The sequence below is a fragment of the Pungitius pungitius genome, chromosome 19 (genome assembly GCF_949316345.1).
Source record: "Pungitius pungitius chromosome 19, fPunPun2.1, whole genome shotgun sequence".
Taxonomy (NCBI): Eukaryota; Metazoa; Chordata; class Actinopteri; order Perciformes; family Gasterosteidae; genus Pungitius; species Pungitius pungitius.
The window spans coordinates 11,570-34,248 of record NC_084918.1 but is presented as its reverse complement, the minus strand read 5'-3'; the positions used below and the strand labels follow the sequence as shown (position 1 = coordinate 34,248).

The 22,679-nt window shown below is 42.6% G+C and overlaps 3 protein-coding genes across 11 annotated transcripts in view; all 3 read left to right on the top strand.

Annotated features, from left to right (window-relative positions):
• Positions 1-1,408, top strand: part of LOC119198388 (histone-lysine N-methyltransferase 2C-like) — a 40,177-nt gene extending 38,769 nt beyond the window's left edge. For all 8 annotated transcript variants that reach the window (XM_062559187.1, XM_062559188.1, XM_062559183.1 and 5 more), the window contains 3 exons: positions 67-140; positions 226-334; positions 553-1,408. In XM_062559187.1, the coding sequence (XP_062415171.1) occupies positions 67-140; positions 226-334; positions 553-645 (276 nt within the window). In that variant the 3' untranslated portion in view covers positions 646-1,408. The remainder of the gene's footprint in view (positions 1-66; positions 141-225; positions 335-552) is intronic.
• A 435-nt stretch (positions 1,409-1,843) lies between these two features.
• On the top strand, positions 1,844-8,315 carry galnt11 (UDP-N-acetyl-alpha-D-galactosamine:polypeptide N-acetylgalactosaminyltransferase 11 (GalNAc-T11)). Of its 2 annotated transcripts, XM_037456442.2 has the most exons (12): positions 1,844-1,990; positions 3,157-3,413; positions 3,527-3,650; positions 4,082-4,248; positions 4,556-4,681; positions 4,802-5,051; positions 5,126-5,243; positions 5,353-5,505; positions 5,583-5,798; positions 7,108-7,212; positions 7,360-7,497; positions 7,655-8,315. In XM_037456442.2, exons 2-12 carry the CDS (start codon positions 3,191-3,193, stop codon positions 7,784-7,786), a joined length of 1,752 nt encoding a protein of 583 aa, XP_037312339.1. In that variant the 5' UTR covers positions 1,844-1,990; positions 3,157-3,190; the 3' UTR covers positions 7,787-8,315. The 2 variants fall into 2 exon arrangements, 1 of the variants encoding a protein (XP_037312339.1); XR_005114578.2 differs by lacking the exons at positions 7,360-7,497; positions 7,655-8,315 and having other exon boundaries at positions 5,583-5,879.
• A 6,058-nt stretch (positions 8,316-14,373) lies between these two features.
• Positions 14,374-21,579, top strand: LOC119198785 (5'-AMP-activated protein kinase subunit gamma-2-like). The gene is made up of 12 exons (XM_037456282.2): positions 14,374-14,577; positions 15,507-15,549; positions 15,961-16,070; positions 16,172-16,253; positions 16,809-16,867; positions 17,034-17,079; positions 17,171-17,225; positions 17,389-17,515; positions 18,022-18,187; positions 18,258-18,295; positions 18,463-18,703; positions 20,006-21,579. Exons 2-12 carry the CDS (start codon positions 15,519-15,521, stop codon positions 20,392-20,394), a joined length of 1,344 nt encoding a protein of 447 aa, XP_037312179.2. The 5' UTR covers positions 14,374-14,577; positions 15,507-15,518; the 3' UTR covers positions 20,395-21,579.
• Positions 21,580-22,679: the final 1,100 nt, after the last annotated feature.

Here is a 22,679-nt window from a genome sequence, read left to right as displayed (position 1 = left end):
TTGTTTGCAAAAACACAAATCATCAACATTGTGTCTTCACACGCGTGTGCGTGTGTGTGTGTGTAGAACCGTGGCGTGTACATGTTTCGGATCGACAATGACTTTGTGATCGACGCCACCATCACTGGAGGACCGGCCAGGTGAGATCAGCTCAAACTAGTTTTAGATCTTGTGGTCTTAGAATCCTATACGTTTAACCTCATTGATGATGTCTGTGATTGACAGGTACATCAACCACTCGTGTTCTCCTAACTGCATCACAGAGGTGGTCACTGTGGAGAAGGAGAACAAGATCATCATCAGCTCCTGCAGACGCATCCAGAGAGGAGAAGAGGTATTGGAGGAATAATCTACATGAAAAATCTGGATAATTCATATAAATCAATAGGACTAATCTTTACTTGTCATAATCTTACATGAACAATCAAGTTTGTACACAATCATTGGGAATAATCCAAATTAATTAGTAGTTATCAGGAATAATTAACACAAATCAGTAGAAATAATATACATTGTCTTTCTAAAACAATAATCTGTCTGTCTCTCTTTTAGCTGTCTTATGACTACAAGTTTGACCTGGAGGACGACCAACACAAGATTCCTTGTCACTGTGGAGCCGTTAACTGCCGTAAATGGATGAACTGAAGACACGTCTGTCCCCGTCTCGCTCTCCATTTGTCCCTCTCTGGATTTTGGGTATCAATCGTCCATCAACGTGTGGGCGGAGCTACACTTCTTTTAAAGAGCCAATGTGGTAATAATAAACCGAATATTATGTGAAATAATTATTGGAAGGAGGAGCGCAGCTAATCAGGGTGGATGAGTGACAGGTGAGGGGGTGGGGCTTACGACGAGGCTGGTCCTCTGTGTGTATATTGTGTAAAAATTACCACAGATGAAAATGTGAAATAAAAGAATGTCTTCGTCATTAAGTTGCACTAGGTAAAGGATCGATGCCCACAGACACATTCTTCCTATTCCACTCCCTCTTCCTCCTACTGCTTAATTTCCTGTAAAATAAGAGATTTTGTTCTTTTTGTATTTATTACTGAATGAAGCTATTTTCTAATTGAGTTCCAGAGTCGCAGCTTGTAAATATCTGTATCATAAATGTAATGTTAGAAATCACTCCACCGACAGCGACCTTCACACCTTCATCATCACCTTGCTGTCGCGGTGCTCTCTGATTGGATAAAGACTGTTTTTCAGTTTGAGGTTTTTTCACTTTGAGTCCTGTGTAGATCAACAGGACTGAGATGTGTACAGACATGATGCCTTCCTGTGGTTTTTTTTTTAAATATTCACTTAAACTGACTGCGATAATGATGCTTGTTTTATTGTTTTTGGGGGGGAAATGTGGGATCTGATTTAGAATAATTTACAGAAAATAAAATATTTTACAACTTGATGAAGCGACACTTTCATGTGATGGTCTGTTGGTTACCTGGCGGAGGCAGCTACATTTCCATGGCAACACATTTTTTAACCTGCGTACAAGAGCAGGAATGTTAGTTGTTAAGCTAAAGTTTGTACAATTTGAATTAAATCCAGCAAGTAGCCGGTTACTCTGCTCACTTTTAAGTCCGTTCAGTGTTCTGTTGTGTTGTTAGAAGGCTCAACAGTAAACAGTTTGCCATTTGACCTTTGGTCCTAAGAATCGTCATCAGAGGAGCAAAGACGTAGTGAAATCACAGTGCTAATGTTCATGAGTCAATAATTAACACGTCTTTGGTATCGTAACAATTCTCTAGGTTCGTCTATCGGGACTCGAACAATAATTCATTTTGAAAAGCTATCTTTTAGATGTTGGTTCATGTAGTTGTGAAAGGGCTGAGCGGAAGTGACGTGTAACGCTGTGACAACACGGAACTATTCCGCTGTGTTTATATCCGGCTCGGCTGCTGCATTCAAACCTCCACTGGAAATCCTGCTAATTTAAGCCTCAGCTGACCTGCGGCCTTAGTGCCGCTGAGCAAACTGCTGATGACACGTGAGTAGAGTTCGGGGATGGAGCCGAGGAGTCCTATTATTTTTCTGGATATAATTCAGAGCCCGTTAAGCTAAAGCTATTAACGTTAGCCCATTCCTCTTCCGAGTGTAGCTAGCGTTCGCTAAAATACCGGGTTCCATTATCGGACACAATGAATTCCATTCTGTTAGTAGTTGTTGTTCGAAACTCAAACCGCAAATAAAGTGTAACGTGTTTCATTTTATTGCATTTTATTGCACCGCATTTAAATCCCTGCTTCACTGTCTACGTACTTTACTTGCTGAATGTCCCCCGAGTCTAAAACACCGTGGTTTCTGATTTGCAATTATTCCAATTCCCGAGATTACGTCTTCAATCGCTAGTCCATTCAAAGGAAGGGTCACGTGTTGAGTAACAGGTGACTTCATTGGTTGAACAGAAGAAACGGCCGCTGTGGACCCTTAAAAATAGATTTCTGATTGGAGTTTGGCTTCAGATGGACGATGGTAATTGTAAAGTAAATGCATGATTATTAACAGAACACCTGACACCTGTCCTCGTGCCTCTTGATTCTCACGTGCCCGGGTTTTTGATGTGTCAGCTGCTTCAGGATCAGCAGCTGAACTGAAGTAAACTGACATTCATGTTAACACATTCGGAGATCAAGCTGAGTGTATCATTTTAAATACTATTTCACTGAACTGTCATTACTTGTATTATTGGTTCTATTATTGATGATCTGGTTGTTAATGACATTGATATCAATAACAAGTTTTATGTTGATGCTAATATTGTAATTTATATCATTGTAATGTAGACTTCTCAAAAACAAGATGGCTAGGCTTTTGGTGTTTTGCGAAAAACTGATTTATTTCACTCTGACAACACACTCACACTTCCTGTTTGCAGTCTTATGCTCTCATCATGCCCCTAGGGCATATGGGTAATGTAGTCCAGCTCAACCTAAACTGATTGTCCTGTTAGTGGCCACCGCAGTTATAACATTATATTAAATACAGATGACTGTCCGAGTCTTTAAGATCGCATTTTGAGGCTCATAATGGCACCATCCTGTTAAATGTTGCTCATCAGAATAGTAGAATTGCTGTTTTTTATGATCAACTATATGTGTGCACTCTGAATGGAATGATGATGATGATGATGATGTTGGTCCAACTCTCTCTCAGTGGTGTGATGTAAGGCGAAGCCCGCTCGGCCGCCATGGCCAGTGTCACCTTAAGGTATTTCTGTTACGGCTGCCTCGTCACCTCGGCGACCTGGTCCGTCCTCCTCTTCCTGTACTTCTCTCTGGGGGCGGAGCCAGGCCGTGGCAGGACCCCTATGCAGCACCGCAGCCAGCCAATCACCAAACTACCCGTTAACCGGAAGTCGGGGCTTCGGCCTATGCTGGCCAATCAGGGAGGGGAGCTGTCGCCAGAGATGGGTGGGTGTCTGTTGTGTTGAGGGGCCGCTGGCAAATATGGAGATATGTCTGTCATCGGACCCTATTACACATGGCTCCTCCCCCATGATGACAGGGTGTCTCTTGGTCCTCAGGAATGATATTCAACGAAGCGGATCAGGAAGTGAGGGACAGCGGTTATCACAGACACGCCTTCAACGTTCTCATCTCCACCAGACTAGGAAACCACAGAGAGCTGCCGGACACCAGAGACTCCCAGTAAGAACTGGACTGGGTAAATTATGTATGACGTCACTATCACCCAATCAGGTGTCAGGATGACAGGTGTGATGAGGAAGGTCACAGAGAGGAAGCAGGTAATTGGTTCCTTTGATCCTGACAACATCCAGTGTAGATCCAAACATGTGTTCTCTCCTCAGTACATGAGGTGAGCGTGAGATGAACATCATCCTGCAACAAGCAGATCGTGTGTAGAGACCGTAAAGTACTCTGTAATTTGCGATTTTGGGCTGTATAAAATTAATTTTAATTAAACATGAGAGGAGGAGCTAGGAACAGTGTTTCATCATGTGGACGCGGCGATGACATCACTGTCATTCTAAACAATGGTTCATGATGATGAACCAATGGTTAATGATTATAAATTACTGGTGATGAACTGGGGTTTTTTGCTTCAAATCCCTCTGCAGATGTCGGGATAAGGTTTACTCTCTGGCTCTACCTTCTGCCAGCGTAGTGATCTGTTTCTTCAACGAGGCGTTCTCCGCCCTGCTGAGAACGGTCCACAGCGTGCTGGACCGGACGCCAGCTTACCTGCTGCATGAGATCATCCTGGTGGACGACCACAGTGAGCTAGGTAAAGCAAACTTTACAGTCACCACATCACAATATACCTGTTATGTATTTTTACACCGATTGGGGGGGGGCAGACAGATGGACAGATGTGAGCACCGAACGAAGAGGGCAGAGAAAAGTGGAGAATTGTAAACGCCCCCGTAAACGTTTTCCTGGAGGGGGGGGGGGGGGGTGGGCTGCCTCCCTATATAATGGTAGAGGGAACCCTGATGTGGATGTTCAAGGCTAAAAAGATTCTCTATTCCTATACACCGAACTCAGTGTATTATACAAATCCACTATTGAACATGTTGAGTGTGTCAATTCAGAGGAGCTGAAGGACAACTTGGATCGGTACATCAAGAAGGAGCTGCAAGGGAAAGTGAAGCTGGTGAGGAACCGGAAGAGAGAAGGACTCATAAGGGGACGCATGATAGGGGCCTCACATGCAGCTGGTAAGTCCTGCATCCTTTCTTCCTTCCCTTATAAACCGGCTTCATCCATTTCACTTTCTCATCTGCAGTCTCCCTACTTGGTCAAAGTGTACCTGCACTCACCTGTGTGTGTTGGCCCAGGGGAGGTGCTGGTCTTCCTGGACAGCCACTGCGAGGTGAACCAGGCGTGGCTTCAGCCTCTGCTGGCCCCCATCCAGAAGGACCGGCGCACCGTAGTCTGCCCGGTCATCGACATCATCTCCGCCGACACGCTGTCCTACTCTCCCTCCCCCATCGTTAGGGGGGGTTTCAACTGGGGGCTGCACTTCAAGTGGGACCCGGTCCCCCCTGCTGAGCTCAACAGCCCCGAGGGAGCCACTGGACCCATCAGGTAGCCAGCTAACCATTAAGTTAACTATCTGACCAATCAGGTTAATGAATAACCCCCCCCCCCCACTCCCTCAGGTCTCCCACCATGGCAGGTGGTCTATTCGCGATGAACAGGAAGTATTTTAACGAACTCGGCCAATACGACGCTGGCATGGACATCTGGGGTGGAGAAAACCTCGAGATCTCCTTCAGGGTGATGAAACTGTTTGACTCTGTCATTGGAGGAGGAGACAGGACATGGTTAGCCTAGCTTAGCATAAAGACAGGAAGTAGCCACAATGCGCTCTGTGTCTCCCACTCAGATCTGGATGTGCGGGGGGCAGCTGCTCATAATCCCCTGCTCCAGAGTGGGTCATATCTTCAGGAAGAGGCGACCCTACGGCTCGCCGGGGGGACAGGACACCATGGCCCACAATTCTCTGCGGCTAGCGCACGTATGGATGGATGAGTACAAGGTACACACACTCACTCTCACACACACAAACGTGACCCTGATGCGACCTCACTCCCTGTGTGTCTGTGGACCAATCAGGAGCAGTATCTGTCCCTGCGTCCAGAGCTACACGAACGCGCCTACGGAGACGTCAGTGAGCGCGTGGCACTGAGGAAACGCCTGCAGTGTCACACCTTCCGCTGGTACCTGGACACGGTCTACCCTGAGATGCAGACTGTGGCCAACGGCAACAAGCAGCCGCCACTCTTCATCAACAAGGGCCTGAGACGCCCCACAGTGCTGCAGAGAGGACGGGTACCTGAGGCTCACCTTCACCTGTCGTAGTGTGATGAAGCACCGCGATGATTTGTCATCTTCGCACCGATTGTCTAAATTGTATGTCACACATTTATATCTTTAATCAGCAATTGGCCAAACTACTTTATAAACCCGCCTCTTTGTGGCCACGGTGGTCACAGCGCTGCAGATAGGATGTGCAGATATTTCACACAGATATCCTATTTTACAAATATTACTGTGACAACTCCCAAGTTAAATAACTCAAATATTGACAATAGAGCTGCAACTAACGATTATATTAATAATCGATTAATCCGTCGATTATTTGTTCGATTAATCGATGAATCGGATAAAAAAATAAAAAATTTAAAAACATTAATTTCCAACCCTTTATTGAAAAATAGAACTGACAGTGCAAAACATTTAGAAAGTGCACAAACAGATTGCTCCTTAAACATCCCTAAGTAAGCAAATAAAATGGACTAACACAAAAACGCATGATGTATACTTTACAGCTGCCAAATTAAATATATTAGGCACAATAAATATTTAGATTAGATTTTTCCAACATGTTTCCGTTTAAGGTGCTGAATCATCGCCGTGGTGCTCCTGTGCCAGGCCATGTCGCTTCTGCATATCTTACAATCAGACATGTCAAACCTCCCCATTTTTCCGGAAGACTCCCGAATTTCAAAGCCCCTCCCGAAAATCTCCCGGACCGACCTTTCTCCCGATTTCCACCCGGACATCAATATTGCTGCAGCATCCGTCACTGGGCGCGTCGTTTCAGACCGAACAATAATTAAAAAAACGCTAGCCCCGCCCCCCCCCCCCCATACCTGGGAGGATTTAGGTGGCATTGGTTTCTCTTCCTCCGCATGTTACAGTATTACGGGTCTCTCCGGGTCTTTCCTCTACCTCAGCTCTGCTTATTTATTTATTTTTCTTAGCAACGCTCTGCTGGGCGGAGCTTTTTTTCTTCTCTGTTCTGCTGCGCGAGCAACTTTAAAAAAAAATACTCAAACATAATAGTCGCGCGACACAACAAATCGATAATGAAATTCGTTGCCAACGCTTTTAATAATCGATTTTAATCGATTTCTGCAGCCCTAATTGACCATTTATTTGTATTCTTTTGCTTTTGCTTTGTGGCTCAAGGTGGGGCAACGCTTCACTGGACAAACTATTCATGATGTGTGCTGGCTCCGTATCAGTTTGAACGTGTTATTACAGATCTATTCATCATCTCAGAAGCGCATTTATCTCAAGTTGTTATCTTATGTTTGCTGTGTTTTGTTATTAAACCAAACAACACATCTTTCAGCTCCGTAACCTAGCAACCGGGCGTTGTCTGATGGCCCAGGGCCGAGCCAGCCAGAAGGGGGGAGTCGTTGTCCTGCGACCATGTGACCCCCGAGATCCTGAACAGGTGAACAGAGCACATGATCACAACCAACCATTCGATGAGGTGAAGGGGGAGGGGGGAGGGAAAAGATGGGTGAGGTGGAGATGGGAGACGGGTCAGGTGACAAAGGAAGACAATGTTCAGTGTGTGTGTGTGTGTGCGCGAGTGCAGGAGTGGGCCTACGACGAGGAGAGTCAGCTGGTCCTGGCTGGTCTACTGTGCCTTGATGTGTCCGAGGTCAGGACCTTTGACCCCCCTAGACTAATGAAGTGTCACGGTTCGGGGGGTTCGCAGCAGTGGAGCCAAGGGGTGAGATACTGTCACAAGAGATCCTGGTCTGTTATTGGCTGTACAGAGCCGTACTTCCTGATTGGCTGTCGGATTACTTTTGGAGAAATTTTACTAATGTCTGTCTCCCTGTCTCTCCTTTTCCCTGTCTGTCTCATTTTCTCTGTCTCTCCTGCAGAAGTCCAACCGTCTTTACCAGGTCTCGGTTGGTCAGTGTCTCTCCGTTGCTCAGCCAATCGGGCCCAAAGGTTACGTCTCCATGGCGATATGTGACGCCTCTCAGGCCCAGCAGTGGCAGCTGGAGGTTTGAGGAGGACGAAGCTCAGAGGCAATCAGGTTTTATGGACACTTTAAGGTGTCCGTCTTCACTTTTCAAATCAGCTTTTATGAACCATCAGATTTTATTTAGTATTCAAGTTTCTCTATTTTTAATCGGACAAGTTCCAACTAAGACTTGAAAAACATCTGGCCTGGAACATCCTGGAATACCCTGGAATACTCTGGATTAGGAGTTTTTATTTCAGTGTGGACCGAAAGAAGATTTTAACATCCTGCAATGAACTTTGTGGACTGTGAGAGAAAAGAGACTCCACACTGTAGACAGTAAGGACAATAGAGACGTTAGAGACTGGACGAAACAGACTGTAAAGAATATGAACAAAACCCTTTTAAAGTAGGATTACTTCAATCAGTATTAGATTATTTTTAAAGCAATAGATTACTTTGTAGGTTTTAGAAACCTTTGTGTTTATTCATATTTATATACAAAAAAGGCAATAAAAACGGTAGAGACAAGTCTCAGATTTATTGGTGTACCTGAATAAAGACGTGTTGATTGACTTGTAACTCAACTGTGTCAAATGATTAAAAAAAAAAAAAAGTATACTAATTCTGTGTTTGACCCCCTTTTGCCTTCAGAACTGCCTTAAATCTACGTGGCATTGATTCAACAAGATGCTGAAAGCATCTTTAGAAGTGTTGGTCCATATTGATGGACAGCATCTTGCAGTTGATGGAGATTTGTGGGATGAACATCCAGGGCACGAAGCTCCCGTTCCACCACATCCCAAAGATGCTCTATGGGGTTGAGATCTGGTGACTGTGGGGGCCATTTTAGTACAGTGAACTCATTGTCATGTTCAAGAAACCAGTTTGAAATGATGTGAGCTTTGTGACATGGTGCATTATCCTGCTGGAAGTAGTCATCAGAGGATGGTACATGGTGGCCATGAAGGGATGGACATGGTCAGAAACAGTGCTCAGGTAGGCCGTGGCATTTAAACGATGCCCAATTGGCACTAAGGGGCCTAAAGTGTGCCAAGAAAACATCCCCCACACCATTACATCACCACAGCAGCAGCAGCCTGCACAGTGGTACCAAGGCATGATGGATCCATGTTCTCATTCTGTTGACTACCATCTCAATGTCTCAACAGAAATCCAGACTCATCAGACCAGGCAACATTTTTCCAGTCTTCAACTGTCCAATTTTGGTGAGCTCTTGCAAATCGTAGCCTCTTGTTCCCATGTGTAGTGGAGATGGGTGGTACCCAGGGGGGTCTTCTGCTGTTGTAGCCCATCCTTCAGCTTCACAAATGCTTTGCTGCTCACCTCGGATGTAACGAGTGGTTCTTTCAGTCAAAGTTGCTCTTCTATCAGCTTGAATCGGTCGGCCCATGACCTCTGACCTCTAGCATCAACAAGGCATTGTCGCCCACAGGACTGCTGCATACTGGATGTTTTTCCTAGAAATGGTTGTGTGTGAAATACTCGCCACGCTCAGAATTGTTTAAATCACCTTTCTCCCTTTAGGTGAGTGGACTACAGCAAAATCAGGTGTGTGTGTGTGTGTGTGTGTGTGTGTGTGTGTGTGTGTGTGTGTGTGTGTGTGTGTGTGTGAGTGAGCGATAGAAACCTGAGCTTCACTTCCATCAGCAGTCAATCTGACCTGAGAAGAGCCTGAGGTCTGATCGCATGAGGGTTGTGTTTAATCTATATGGTAATAAGTCATGTTTAGTCCGGGTTGAGAGGAGAGGGGGGGGGCAGGTGTGAGAAGCTGTGACGGACAGGGAAATATACAGTGTGAGAGTGAGCTGGAAACTCATTGACTTTTGGAAGCTGAAGAACAAAAAGGTAGGTTAATATATTATGTAATAAGACTTTAACATCAAAACTGGTTCCAGCTTTACATTTAATAATGTAATATTTTCTCATTCTGATGGCTTTATCTCGCACTGACTTTCATTTGATTTCATCTGAAGTTTATATTAATATTTATAATGATTGAAATAGTGTAAGGCAAATGAAAGCTTTCTATCAATATGTTTCTGTAGAGTTGATCAGAGTCCGATCTGAACTTGCTGATAGATCTTATTTACTTGTCATGTAGATGGATCGTGTTTGTGTTTCTTAGTCATGTTGACTTAATTTTTTCTAAATGCTCATTTTTGTTTCTACTTGTTTTCATTAACCCAAGGAGGACTGCTCTGCTAGTCACAGATGTTCATTATTTAGGGTTATCCTCCTAAACATCTTCACTAAAGGATGCTCTGTTACGCCTAATAATTAAGAAGTGTTGGACCCAGTTTAGGAACATGTCGGCCTACTAGCTAATGAATAGTTATTGAAAAATGAATTCACAAGATGAATATCAGCACCACACAGAGCTTACTGATCGTGTCTCAGAGCAAATAGTTTAATGTTCGAGCACCAGAATATGCATCCAGCCTCCAGAGCTGAACCCACAGAATCACTCCTACAGCAGTTATTCTGCACTCGGGGGCCTGGAAGTATTTGCGAGCATGTTAAACAATACAGGAATGTTCATGCAGTATTGAGAGGAGTTCAGTCACTAGTTTAACAATAAAACAATAAAAAACACACGCTAAGCTAACTGTGCCAGACACCAGAGGCTTACTGAGTCAAGGGTTAGTTTCCTCGAGTCACTCTGCATCCGCTCCGCCCTTTAAACCCCGTTTAAAGAATCCCTTTGGGAGAAGCTGCAGTTTTCTCTTTGCAGTGAGCTTCTTGGGAGCTGTTGGGTCTCTTTGGGGGGCAACAGTTGTTAGTTGGTTGAAGTGGTCTAACAGCTGAGAGCTGGAGAGCTAGTAGAAATCTGTAATTATCTCAGCCCAGAGCCCGGGGTGAATACATCAAAGTGTCATTCCTTCATATTCTGATTGTTTATCACATTTCATAGTGAGCAGTGGATCTACTCAACATTTAGATAAATATATTTGTATATATAATAGTTTGTTAGAGTATTATATATCATATAATACATAATCCTGGGCAACAGGACCACACATAATAGCATTGTAATGCACAGAAATGTAATAATTATTTTAATGAGTGTATTGCAAGCTTTTGAATTGTTCCTTTGGAAGTCTAGAAAAACACACCTTCAGCACTGCAGGGTCCTGTTGTCTAAGCAGATGTTTATCTGATAGGGCCTCAATGTTTACCCCCAACACTTTTTCATGATGCAGCAGGACAGGAACCTTTCCACTGAATCAGCAGTTTTAACCCTGACCAATCAAAGACTCCCGAATAAACTGACTTTTTATTCCTTTTCAATATCATTCAGTTTTACATTACTTTTATCCAAAGCGACATTTCAACCATAAGGACACAAACTCAGAAGAACAACAAAAAGTGCAATTTCATTAGATAAGCCGAATTTACAACTTGCTATAGAGACATAAGTACAATTTAAGTGCTACAGTTGGTGTTTTTAGTCGAGGTTTAGTCTGAAGAGGTGTGTCTTTAGTGTGAAGATGTGAAGGCTCTCTGTGGTCCTGATGTCATCACAGAGCTCCTTCCACCATCTAGCAGCAGGACAGCAAAGAGTGGAGATCTAGTCCAGTGTTTTGCTCTCAGTGAGGAACAAGCAGCTTGTTGTTGGGATGGAGGGTTTCACCAGGTCCTGGATGGAGACTGGACCCCATCCATTCACAGCATGCTACGTGAGCACCAGGGCTTTGAACTGGATGAGGCAGCCACTGGTAACCAGTGAAGAGAGGAGCAGTGGAGCAGTGTGGGAGAATTTATTGTTGAAGACCAGTGGAGCTGCTGCATTCATTCAAGTGCTGGACACTTATGTAATTTGTTGATGACAAAGTTAGGTAATCACGTGGGATTTATAATGTCACGAATATGACCAGGCGCTCCTATAGCACAACTAAATGAACAACTTCTCAATGATTTTTCAATGATGAGGTCATGTCATGTTTGACATCCCTGCCTATTGACCTGATTTTATTGACTTATAAACATGATATTCATTTCTAAAGTAATATTTTAATGTTTATTGCATTTAAACCACGGCAGGACCAACATGAAATGCAGAATTTGATTATTCAGCCGTATGTCTCTGTAGGACCGGACTGTGTTCGCAATGCCTTTCATGAAGGAAGATGATGATCGAGCAGAGAAAGACGGCAACAGGAAGGTAAAAAAAGTCATGAATTAATCAGAACATGAAAGCAAAATAGGCAAAACAGCAGCAAGTCAAAAAAAGGTAACAGTTTTCAACATGCTGCAAAATTCATAATCCAATCTCGTTTTTGACTTCTTACCACCTCTATAAACCATCATATAATAACTACATAAACATAAACGTATGCATTCACCCAATGGGACACAGCAGGGCAATGATAGAACCTCCAAAACCATTTCTACATGTTAGTCCAAATTGAATAAAAGCTGTTTTTCCTAATGGTTAGCATCACTGGCAGCTGGCAATTTGGGGGCTATGGTGCGTGCCCCCCCCCCCCTCCTTCTTTGAGCACCCCACTTTAAGCCACAAAAAGAAAATAGTGTATTTTCAGGAAATTTACCCAGAAATATTTGTGACATATGATAAAATATGAAATTGTTTGCCTTTCCTGCAAATCCTCTTTGCCTTTCATGACCATGAAGAAGCTCACAGGAGGCAGGGTCTATGAACCAGTTTGGCCAAATGCTGATTAAAGATATAAATGTGTGACATACAATTTAGCCAATCGGTGTCCTTAAATGGAAAGTGGTTTGTCCCCTAGCTAGGGCGTCCTTGGTAAGGGTTATTGATCCACTGACAGGTTGAGGCTGGCACAGTCAGCTGGAGGAGAAATTAAGGTTCGCTGATCATTACAGAATATCAGGCAGGAAAGTGACACCCTGTCTGGGCCTTCCTAATTTTAAGGCTGTGTAAAAAGGTCGTTTCACATCCTATTTGCATATCAACATTGTTAATGCCTGCTTAAACTCAAACCAGATCCAGATGGTGTCAACGATGAGAAGGTTAGAGATGATCTATAGTTCACATCTAGATCCACGTTGGGTTACAGCTACTTGCATACAGCCATCACACTGTAATGCGTCCTCCTGTCCTGCAGCCGGAGGCTCCTTTCCTCTCCACCAGCCCCACTCTGAGCTTTTTCCAAAGGGCTCCGTTCAGGCGACCCTCCAGCCCCCGCTCCACTCGGGCCAGAACCTCCAGCTTCACCTTGAATCCTGGCCATCCTAAAACCGTCTTCCTCAACCAGATTGGGTCGCCCCAGCTGGAGTCATCATCCAAAACTCCACGCAGGTACACACACCTTAGACGCCTGGCTATGGACTACGGCAAAATCAGGTGTATGTGTGTGTGTGTTTGTGTCTCAGGCTTAGCTTCAGTGGGATCTTCAGGTCGACCTCCAGGGATTCAAAACAGCAGCCCTTGTCCCCCCCCGTCAGCATCAAACGGTTCGCCTGCAACAAGGCCCGAGGTGTGTGAATTAAACAAACTGCTAACAGGCTACACTTAGAGAACAAAGATTATTGGCTTAAAATCAATTCAGACTATTGGAAAGAACAATTCGTATTAGCTGTTGTTTTACCCAAATTGCACACACACACACAAACACACACACACACACACATGACACACACACGCTGACATACACAGATAATATCTGTGTTAGTATTAGTCTGTAATTGTATTCAGGTTAGTACAGTAGTGTCTGTGTTGGTATTAGGGTTGTAGTAGTATTTCTATCAGAATAGCATCACCCCCCTGCCCCCAGACCCTCCGCTCTCCTCCTCCCCCCCCCGTGGTCTCCCCCAGCAGAACTTGAGTGCTTTCCCTTTGGAGATGTACCAGGAGGAGCCGAGACGGCTGGAGACCAGGAGGTTGCGCTCCTTCTCCTCTCCTCCCAACACAAAACAGGGCTCTTGTTCCTCCTGCTTACAGCTTCCTGCAGTTGTTCCGCCTCTGGTGAGCGCAGCGTCTGGTGGATTCATCCAATAATCAATTACTGGATGAATCTGTTCATTAATTATTGAATTAACAGAAAACGAATGTGAATAATTTTGACCTGCGAAGTCTTTCTTATCAATAACATTTTATCTGATTAAATAATTTTAATAATTAAACAAACATAGATTTACAAATCATTAATTAAAAAACAAAACCATATTTTACAAAATAACTTCACTAATGGTTAGTTATTTTAATAACCATAACTTCTACCTCTCTTTGTACAATGAGACTTTACAAAAATATTCTGAGATGCATCATTTATTGATATATCATTTGTTTTATCGTCACGTGTTCTTCATTTTAAATCGTATTAAAACTTATTTTTATCTTAAATATATTGTTATGTACTTTTGGTATAAAACATGACTTCTTTATCAGCATTAGAAACATTGAAAATACATTCTTAGATTTGTATACTTGTATACTTTTCCTCATTACAGATTATTTTCACATAAAATGGATTATTTATGTATTCTGGTTGAAAATGTATTAGTTTATTTCTACATATAGTATAAACACTTTGACGTGGTAAAAAGCCCAAAGCGGAATCCTTTATCCGTCTGTGAAAAACAATGCGTCGCCAGGTATGCTTTTGTTGTGAAACGTCCACCCGGAAGTGCAGCGTGTCGTTAGCTCTGTTAGCTTGGCACCGGTGGAACACCTGCAACAACCGATGGGCGGACAGCGACGAGCGCTTAACGGTAGCTCGGGTCCTTCTAACCGGCACAAAGACACACGATTGAGCCGTGAGGATTTTATCCGAAGACTCAGAGACCAACGTCATCTCCAAATGACCTCGTTTAATGAGCGCAGACTGTTAAGTAGGTGCTAGCTAACCTCCGTCATGTAGCCGCCGTGGCCCAGCAACTAATGTACGTTTTCTATCACGAGTCGCTGTTAACCCCTCAGATTTGTATTCCAGACGCTGTGACGTCATAGTAATGGGGATCACTGGTAAATGTAATGATTGGCAGCAGTAATCGATATCATGGAGAACTGATAACCAACACCAGGGTCATTTAATAGATTCATTTAATAAATCTAATTTAACAGGGTTACATTTATATAGATAGATATAATAATGTACTATATATATTCACTAATACCTCTCGGACAAACCTTTAAATTTGATCATTTTATGTTATATGGATGTCGATATATATTGATATAATTTAATACATTATATAATACATTTCAGGGCGACAATAAGCTGGAATCCTTTCTTACTCCTTTTATTAATATGTATGCAGAAATATTAAATTAGACAATTAGGTCCTTTAATTATTCCCAGCTGTCAAAATCAGTTTTGTTCTCATAATTATATTAAAGCACCTGAAGAATTGTGAAAAGTTGCCTTGTAGTAATTAGTTCAAAAACAGGAACAAAATGTGTGTTTTTGCGTCTCTTTTAAAGAGTTTCCCTCCCTCAGAACAGATCTGTGTGTGCTGTATATATTTGTTTATTTATCCTGTGGAGTTTAGTTTATTAATGAATCAGGAACAAAGGCATCAGAACTTTATTAACATGAACAGGTTATCAAACTGGCGGTCACCCTCCTGCTCAGTGTGCGCCTCTGGATACTAACGGACCACAGAAGAGCCCCCCTGTGGGCAAACTCACCCCAAAAATACACACAGTGCTTCACTTCCATTATGAGCCTGATGTGACACATTTAAAACTTAACTAAGCACAATATTTATGATGTAAAGAAAGAAGACTGATGGTGGTTGTTGTTGTTGTTGATTGGCAGGCTGCAGGCAGCATGTCCGAGCAGCTGAATCCTGATGATCCCGGTGAGGCTTTAATATTTTTAACTATGATCATAATTATGTATTTTATGATGGGTTTTCTTCTGTTATTTATCCTTTAGGAAAAGCACTGAGACAGATTCCAGCCTTCATCAATTGGATGATTGATTATTGTCTCACCTCATGAGCAGTGTCATGAAAACAAAACACTAATTGCTTTATTAATTAGTGAAGATATGTTATTGATCAGGAACCAAATCTGAATGATGAGCGACCATATCATTTCAGGTTGGTTAAACAATCTTATTGATTAGTGAAGATCTCTTTATTGATCATCCTTCTCATGTTGTTCTGTAAAGAAGGAAACGGGAGGAGTCGAGCTGCATCTTCCTTTACAGCGTGATGGAAGGTAGACAGGTGACAACCATGATGTCATGTTTCCTGTCTCCTGCACAGCTTCAGAGGAGTCCGAGAGAGACATCTACATGCGCTTCATGAAGTGTCACAAATGTTATGACCTGATCCCCACCAGCTCCAAACTGGTGGTGTTTGACACCACGCTGCAGGTGAGACAGAGAGCGATTCCATATTTGACTTTTCTTATGTCTCCCTCTCTTTCTATATATGTATATTTTTTTCTCTTATTTTTGTGTATATTGTGATTCAGGTGAAAAAAGCGTTTTTTGCACTAGTGGCGAATGGAGTGAGAGCTGCTCCTCTGTGGGAGAGTAAGAAGCAGAGCTTTGTGGGTAAGAGACAGTGTTACTGCGTGAATTAAGATATTTGATTATTTGAAATGGGTCTGAATCCAGAACAGACTTCCCTGACTAAAGAGTGAGTCTTTAGTGGTGGACCTGCTACTGAACATAGCTTATCGATCCACAGATAAACTATTGATGGATTATGATAGATGGATTATTTATGATGCTCCCTGATCAAAGAAACATGTTTCTGCTGGTGCCTGTTCAGAAAAAAACAAAAATAGATTTATAAATGTTAACTTGTTATGAATCTAGATCAAACATTAATGCCTTGCCAAATAGCTTTAGTTTTGTATTTAATGTGATTCACTTTTATTTTTTAATGTTTTTATTAAGTTTATGTTGAGATTTACAATAAATATTTGATCTGCAATTTATGAAGGGAATACTGCTGTTAAAAAGCACCTTAAGTTTTTGCACAAATCAAAGTATGAAATAGTTTTTAAAAACTACTTTAATTGAATTTTGGGCATTACCAGGCAATCGGAAATGTTCATTTTGGCCCTGGTGCTAATTAGAACGTAACATTTCTCTCTGTTTCAGGGATGTTGACCATCACAGACTTTATTAACATCCTGACCAGATACTATAAATCCCCCATGGTAACACACACACACACACACATTGTAGTCCAGGAAACATTTTTTTAAAGGTGTGGATAGTGCAAGGCTAGCTTTATGCTAAGCTACACTAAGCAGCTGCAGCTGTATATTCAACTTGCGAAAGGAGGAAGAGACGAAGGTTAGAAGTGTGTTTGTGGGTCCTCAGGTTCAGATCTACGAGCTGGAAGAACATAAGATAGAGACGTGGAGAGGTAAACGAGGTCCCTCTTATCTCGTCATGTGTCAGTGATGCCACCACTGACCACTCCCTTATGACCTGTTTCATTTCATCCATCTTGACAGAACTTTACCTCCAGGAGACCTTCAAACCTCTGGTCCACATCTCACCTGGTGCCAGGTGAGTGTGTGACTGTCTTTATGCAGAGTAGAATCCAGACAGCACTGGATAATAAATACCCACTTGGATAGGTCGATATTGTCTCGACTTAAAATAAGAGATATGGAGCTGAATGAAGCCCTGTGGATCTAAATTCATGCCCCCCCCCCCCCCCCCCCCCAAGTATCTTTGAGGCAGTCCACTCCCTGATAAAGAATAAGATCCACCGGCTGCCCGTCATTGATCCGGTCAGTGGGAACGCTCTGTACATCCTGACTCACAAGAGGATCCTCAAGTTCCTGCAGCTCTTTGTGAGTCCACATTTTACACACAATAACAATAAGAATACAAATGATGCAATGTTATGACAAAACCTTAACCCTAAAAACATGTTAATTCTTTACTTGCGTACATTCACATGAAAGTTCTAATAAATGTGAAAGTAAAGTGTTCTCTACTAAGCATTTGGTCATTTTCCGTAGTACTAAAATAACCCTAATATTAATCAATATTTCTGAATAATTGAAACCCTGAAGTAGTCCTTTTATTGGACAGCTTCAGAAATGACTGAGCGTTAGTGTCGCAGCTAATGAACAGAGTTAAAACATCAGGAAGGAGAAATTACTTTATATGTCTTTGATAGATGACGATGTGCAATAACCACTATGGTCTGTATACATATATTTATTTAGTACTTAGTACTTTATTTTGCACTCGTTTTTTTTATTTGTCAATTTTATCATTATGCTGCTGCTTTTGTTTTTTTGTTGTTTTTTTACTGTCCACTTTGACCAATAAAGGAACCTCTGGTGTTTAGGTGTGTGAGATGCCCATGCCGGCCTTCATGAAGCAGACCCTGGAGGATCTCGCAGTGGGGACGTATGATAACATCGCCTTCATCCATCCCCACACGCCGCTCATCACCGCGCTGTCAGTCTTTACGCTCCGCCGCGTCTCCGCTCTGCCTGTCGTTGACCACCACGGTAACCGTTGGCAACAGCACAGTTTAATATGATGTCATGTCCAGTCTGTGATCGTGTCTTGTGTTTGCAGGTAGAGTTGTGGACATCTACTCAAAGTTTGACGTCATTGTGAGTAAATGTGGCCACTTTGTATTTATTCCTGATTAGAATAGACCAAACTCATAACCTGAGGGTGGTCCTGTTCTACCAAGCCTGGAATCTACAGAACCGGACCAACCTCAGGTTGGGTTGAGTGTCTAAAGGAGGAACCCTGCTCGTATGCTCTGGATCTACAGAACCTGGCGGCAGAGAAGACTTACAACAACCTGGACTTGACGGTGACCCAAGCGCTCCGACATAGGTCCCAGTACTTTGAAGGGGTCATGAAGTGCAACAAGATGGAGACATTGGATACCATCGTGGACCGGATCGTGAAGGCCGAGGTTCACAGGCTGGTGGTCGTGGATGAGGACTCTCGAATCGTTGGCATCGTCTCTCTCTCTGACATCCTGCAGGCTTTAGTTCTGACTCCCGCAGGTGAAAACAGACGCTCCGTCTTGACTATTGTAAATGTTAAATAGACTGCCCTAACCCTTCTAGTCCGACCACTCAAAGCGCTTTAACCCTACGTGACATCATTCACCCATTCATTCACTGATGACAGGACCTACCACACACAGTGGCACCTGCCCATCAGTAACATTCACGCAGTGTGGTCACAGCTACAGGAGCAATGCTGGGGTTGAGTGTCTTGACAAAGGACTCGAGCTGCAACGATTAGGTGACGTAATTGACTACGTCGATTCTAAAGAATCGTATATTCAAACAAGATTTAGAGCTACGAGTCTTTTTCATTCAGCATTGCAATACACTACAGGCAGTACTGGGGGCGCTATCGATTTAATTTTCTATATGCACCAAGGAAAAGAATAAGTTGAACATGGGGTCCAAAAAGAGTATTTCATCACCAAAACAAAGCTAGCCTTTTTAACTCATCGTGTTGGAAAACCGGACGTCTCGTGGACGATGCTAACGCTATTTTGTTAAATGCAGTGTAGTAAATCTGAATTGTTGTAGCCTGGTTTTTTGTCCGTTCTGAATAGTTAACTTTCACTTTGCACTTTTCAAACACACCATTGTGGGAAAAAAATCTCCATACAATTACGAGAGATCTACTCTACACAAAACCCTGCTAAAGCCTACAACGTGACAATTCAAGCTCTGTGTTTTTGTCCTTTTAGTACGAAGCAAAGGCGTGTGCACGAGTGTCCTTCAGAGGCACGTGCTCCTCAGATGAAGGAGTCTGGACAGAGAACATCCTCAACATGCTCGGCACTTGCAAAGAATTTATTGCTATTTTGAGTTACTTTTAAATGCATATTTGCACTTACATTTTGTATTACTATTAAATGTATTCATTATGATGCTTACATTTGTATTAACGTGTTACTCAAATACATTTGAAGTTCAAAATCCAAAGTTATTAGATGGAAATAAACAGCCACACGTTGTAGCCAAAAGGAACACTTGCCTCGTTAGATTAGTCGACTGATCAAAAAAATAGTCGATAGATTAGTCAATTACAAAAATAATCGCTAGTTGCAGCCCTACCAAGGACACATGGACATCCAGGCTTGGGAACGAAACACCATCCCTCTGATTGGAGGACGACCTGCTCCCCACTCACCCACAGTCGCCCCCTCATTGTTGTTGCTTCAGAGGAACCAATAGGATGTCATGATGATACCCAGATAATTATGTTTGAATATACAGCTTGTTCATATCTGATCTGATGACTGAGCTCTCAAAGAGTCTGAATGCACTGAATTCTGTCTGCAGGTCTGAAGAGGAAGGAGTCTCTCCCCTCCCAGCTGACAGCTTTGGATCCAACAGAGACGGGATGTGACCCCGGATCATTTCAAGACCAGGCAGTGAGACAGGCAGAGGGACAGACCGAACGGGGGACAGAGACACAGGCAGAGGGATGGACTGAAGAGGAATCAGAGGTGGAGGCTGAGATACAGTCTGAGGAACGGACAGAGAGAGGGTCGGAGGGGGAGGAACAGACTGAGGGGGATGCAGACGGACAGTCAGAGGGGGAGGCAGAGATTCAGACTGAGGGGGAGACGGAGAGGGAGGCAGAGAGACAGAATGAGACAGAGAGACAGACTGAGGGGGAGAGACAAAGAGAAGGTGAGGCCGCAGAGATCGAAGGAGGAGACTGCTAAGGAAGTGGAAGAGATGGAGAAAGTCGAAGGAGCAGAAGAGGAGACGGTAGAAAATAACGAGGTGGTGGCGTCTCTACGCTATCATTTCTCTACGGAAAAGGACGAGGGACAGAAGAGGCTACGTTGATAGTAGGCTGACGTGAGGAGTTGCTGCAGGGCTGTGATTGGTCAGCTGCTCTGGGGGTGGGATGGACTGGGCAGGTGACTAGAGCCAACGAGGGATCTTTAATAGTTTCAACTTTTCTCCCAGAGAAATTAATTATGTAAAATATTTTAAAAAATTGTATTAATGATGACATTGGTAGCATGGATCCATTATTTGGAAATGTTGAAGATGATGAAAACAGATAGATGAATAAAAAAAGATCTCAGACTTTGTTAATAATTTGAAATATTCCGGTAACTTCCCCCTCCTAAAATACACAATATTTTTTGTTCTATCATCAAAGGCTCCAACTGTTGTGGCGGTTATATTAAAAGACCGCTATCCTCAGTCTGCCTCCTACGCTTCCCACAATGCACCTTGGTACTGTCTTTTATTTCCCGGCTAATAAACATCTGCTGTTAGCTTAGGCAACGCCAAATGTTTTCTGGCTCTAAAGTCAAGTACACTAACTGATGGAAGAATTTATCAATAAACCCGTTAGAAGGGTTACTGAACAGAGAGCTATAACACTCAGTTTAAGAATCAAACATGATTTATTTCAGATATAGTTATTTTTCATTTGCTGGTCTTCTTGGTGGCTTTCATTTTAGCAGCTTGTGATTCAGCAACAGGTTGAAATGAATTAATATTGAGATATTATTCAAAGACTGAGCTGTACGTGCATTGGAACATTTTTTATTTTATTTTTTACTATAATAGCAATCACTGCATATGTAAAGCTTGTGTATAGACTTTCATAGAGAAATTGAACAAAAATGTCTTCTCATGTCTAATTTTATTTTGGTGTTTTTTTAATGATTCTGTACAAAATCTCAATGTATTTATAGTTTAAAGTTGTGTTCCCATTTTTGAATTTACTGTGTGAGTGTTTGGTGGAGGGGCTGCACACAGGACAGTTTAGATAATCTGGTTCCTTTATTTTACCATTTCATCCAAACATTAATCTCTGCTGAACCGGGCCGGGTTGTGGAGGCCAAAGGTTTAGCAAATATATCAGCTGTTCCTGCCGAATCCTTAAATCTCAGCTAAAAAATATGGCCAGCTGTCTTAAGGTTTCAAATGATCTCTTTTTTTCAGTTGATAGAAAAAGTGTTTCATAAATATAATGTATCAGTAAATTATGGTTGTGTTTCTTTGTAAAATGTCACTTTTTAGTTCACTTTGGACTTGCACACACCTTGAGAGGGCCGACAATTTCGGAGCGTCAAAGCAAATACATGATCGGAGTTAGGGTGTCAGGGTAAGGTAAGTGGCTATTGACTGCAAGTGAAGAGAAGGTTAGGGTAAAACCTGCTGTGGAAATAATTTTGTTTAAAACCACATTTTATTGAGTTTGTTTAAGCTGAGGCGCATGGGCCACTGGTTTTATAATAGTTTATAGTGTAAAAAAACTTGACTGAATAAAAGTGATACAACTTTTTCTATTAAAAGTAAAAGGCATAATACAAAACAAGAAAATCAATGCTAATGTTTCCGGGGATTTTGCTAAAATCTAATAATTTTCCTTGTTTGTGTTTTGATCCAGTGATTTATACATTAATAGCCTCAATATACTTTTGCCGGCAAGTAGCTACGGTACTTATGTGTCAATTCTTAGGTGTTTTGGTATGAATAGACCTTTGTACATTTTTGCCAATGCGTCTGACGTCACTGCGGACTGACGAGACTGCTGGCATTTGAAGAAACTCATAACATGGACCATGAATAAAACTTTAAAAAATGCATTGAATGTAAAACTTGTGTACCGCTATGATGTTGGAAGTGTTTAATCAATAATTAAATGAATGTCGGCATTAGTGCTAGACAACCTTGTTTTGATTGTACAGGACTATCATGGAAACAATTATTAGATAGTTGTATCTGCATTCTTTTAACTCACTGTACCTGTCAATTTTTGTTGAGGTTGTATTGCAGCTGAGTTTCTATTGGTTGACTGCCTTATTGGCTGTCTAGGGGTGTGTCTCATAATTGTCGGCAGGTGTGTCTCTGAATCATTTTCAGGTGCGCCAAAACTCTCCATTACTACTCTCCTTTAAGAAGGCTGGTGTGGTTGAAGCATTCAGCAGTGGGTGCAGCACGGAGTTGAATGGGAGAGGCAGAAAGGCGGCTTTGATCAGAA

Bases quoted from the DNA above. Each gene is read 5' to 3' on its own strand.
- galnt11 (XM_037456442.2), top strand. From the start codon at position 3,191: ATGGCCAGTGTCACCTTAAGGTATTTCTGTTACGGCTGCCTCGTCACC. The intron at 3,414-3,526 runs GTGGGTGTCTGT...CTTGGTCCTCAG, and splicing joins GGAGCTGTCGCCAGAGATGG to GAATGATATTCAACGAAGCG. The intron at 5,052-5,125 runs GTAGCCAGCTAA...CCACTCCCTCAG, and splicing joins GGAGCCACTGGACCCATCAG to GTCTCCCACCATGGCAGGTG.
- LOC119198785 (XM_037456282.2), top strand. From the start codon at position 15,519: ATGTCCGAGCAGCTGAATCCTGATGATCCCG. The intron at 15,550-15,960 runs GTGAGGCTTTAA...TCTCCTGCACAG, and splicing joins GCTGAATCCTGATGATCCCG to CTTCAGAGGAGTCCGAGAGA. The intron at 17,226-17,388 runs GTGAGTGTGTGA...CCCCCCCCCAAG, and splicing joins CACATCTCACCTGGTGCCAG to TATCTTTGAGGCAGTCCACT.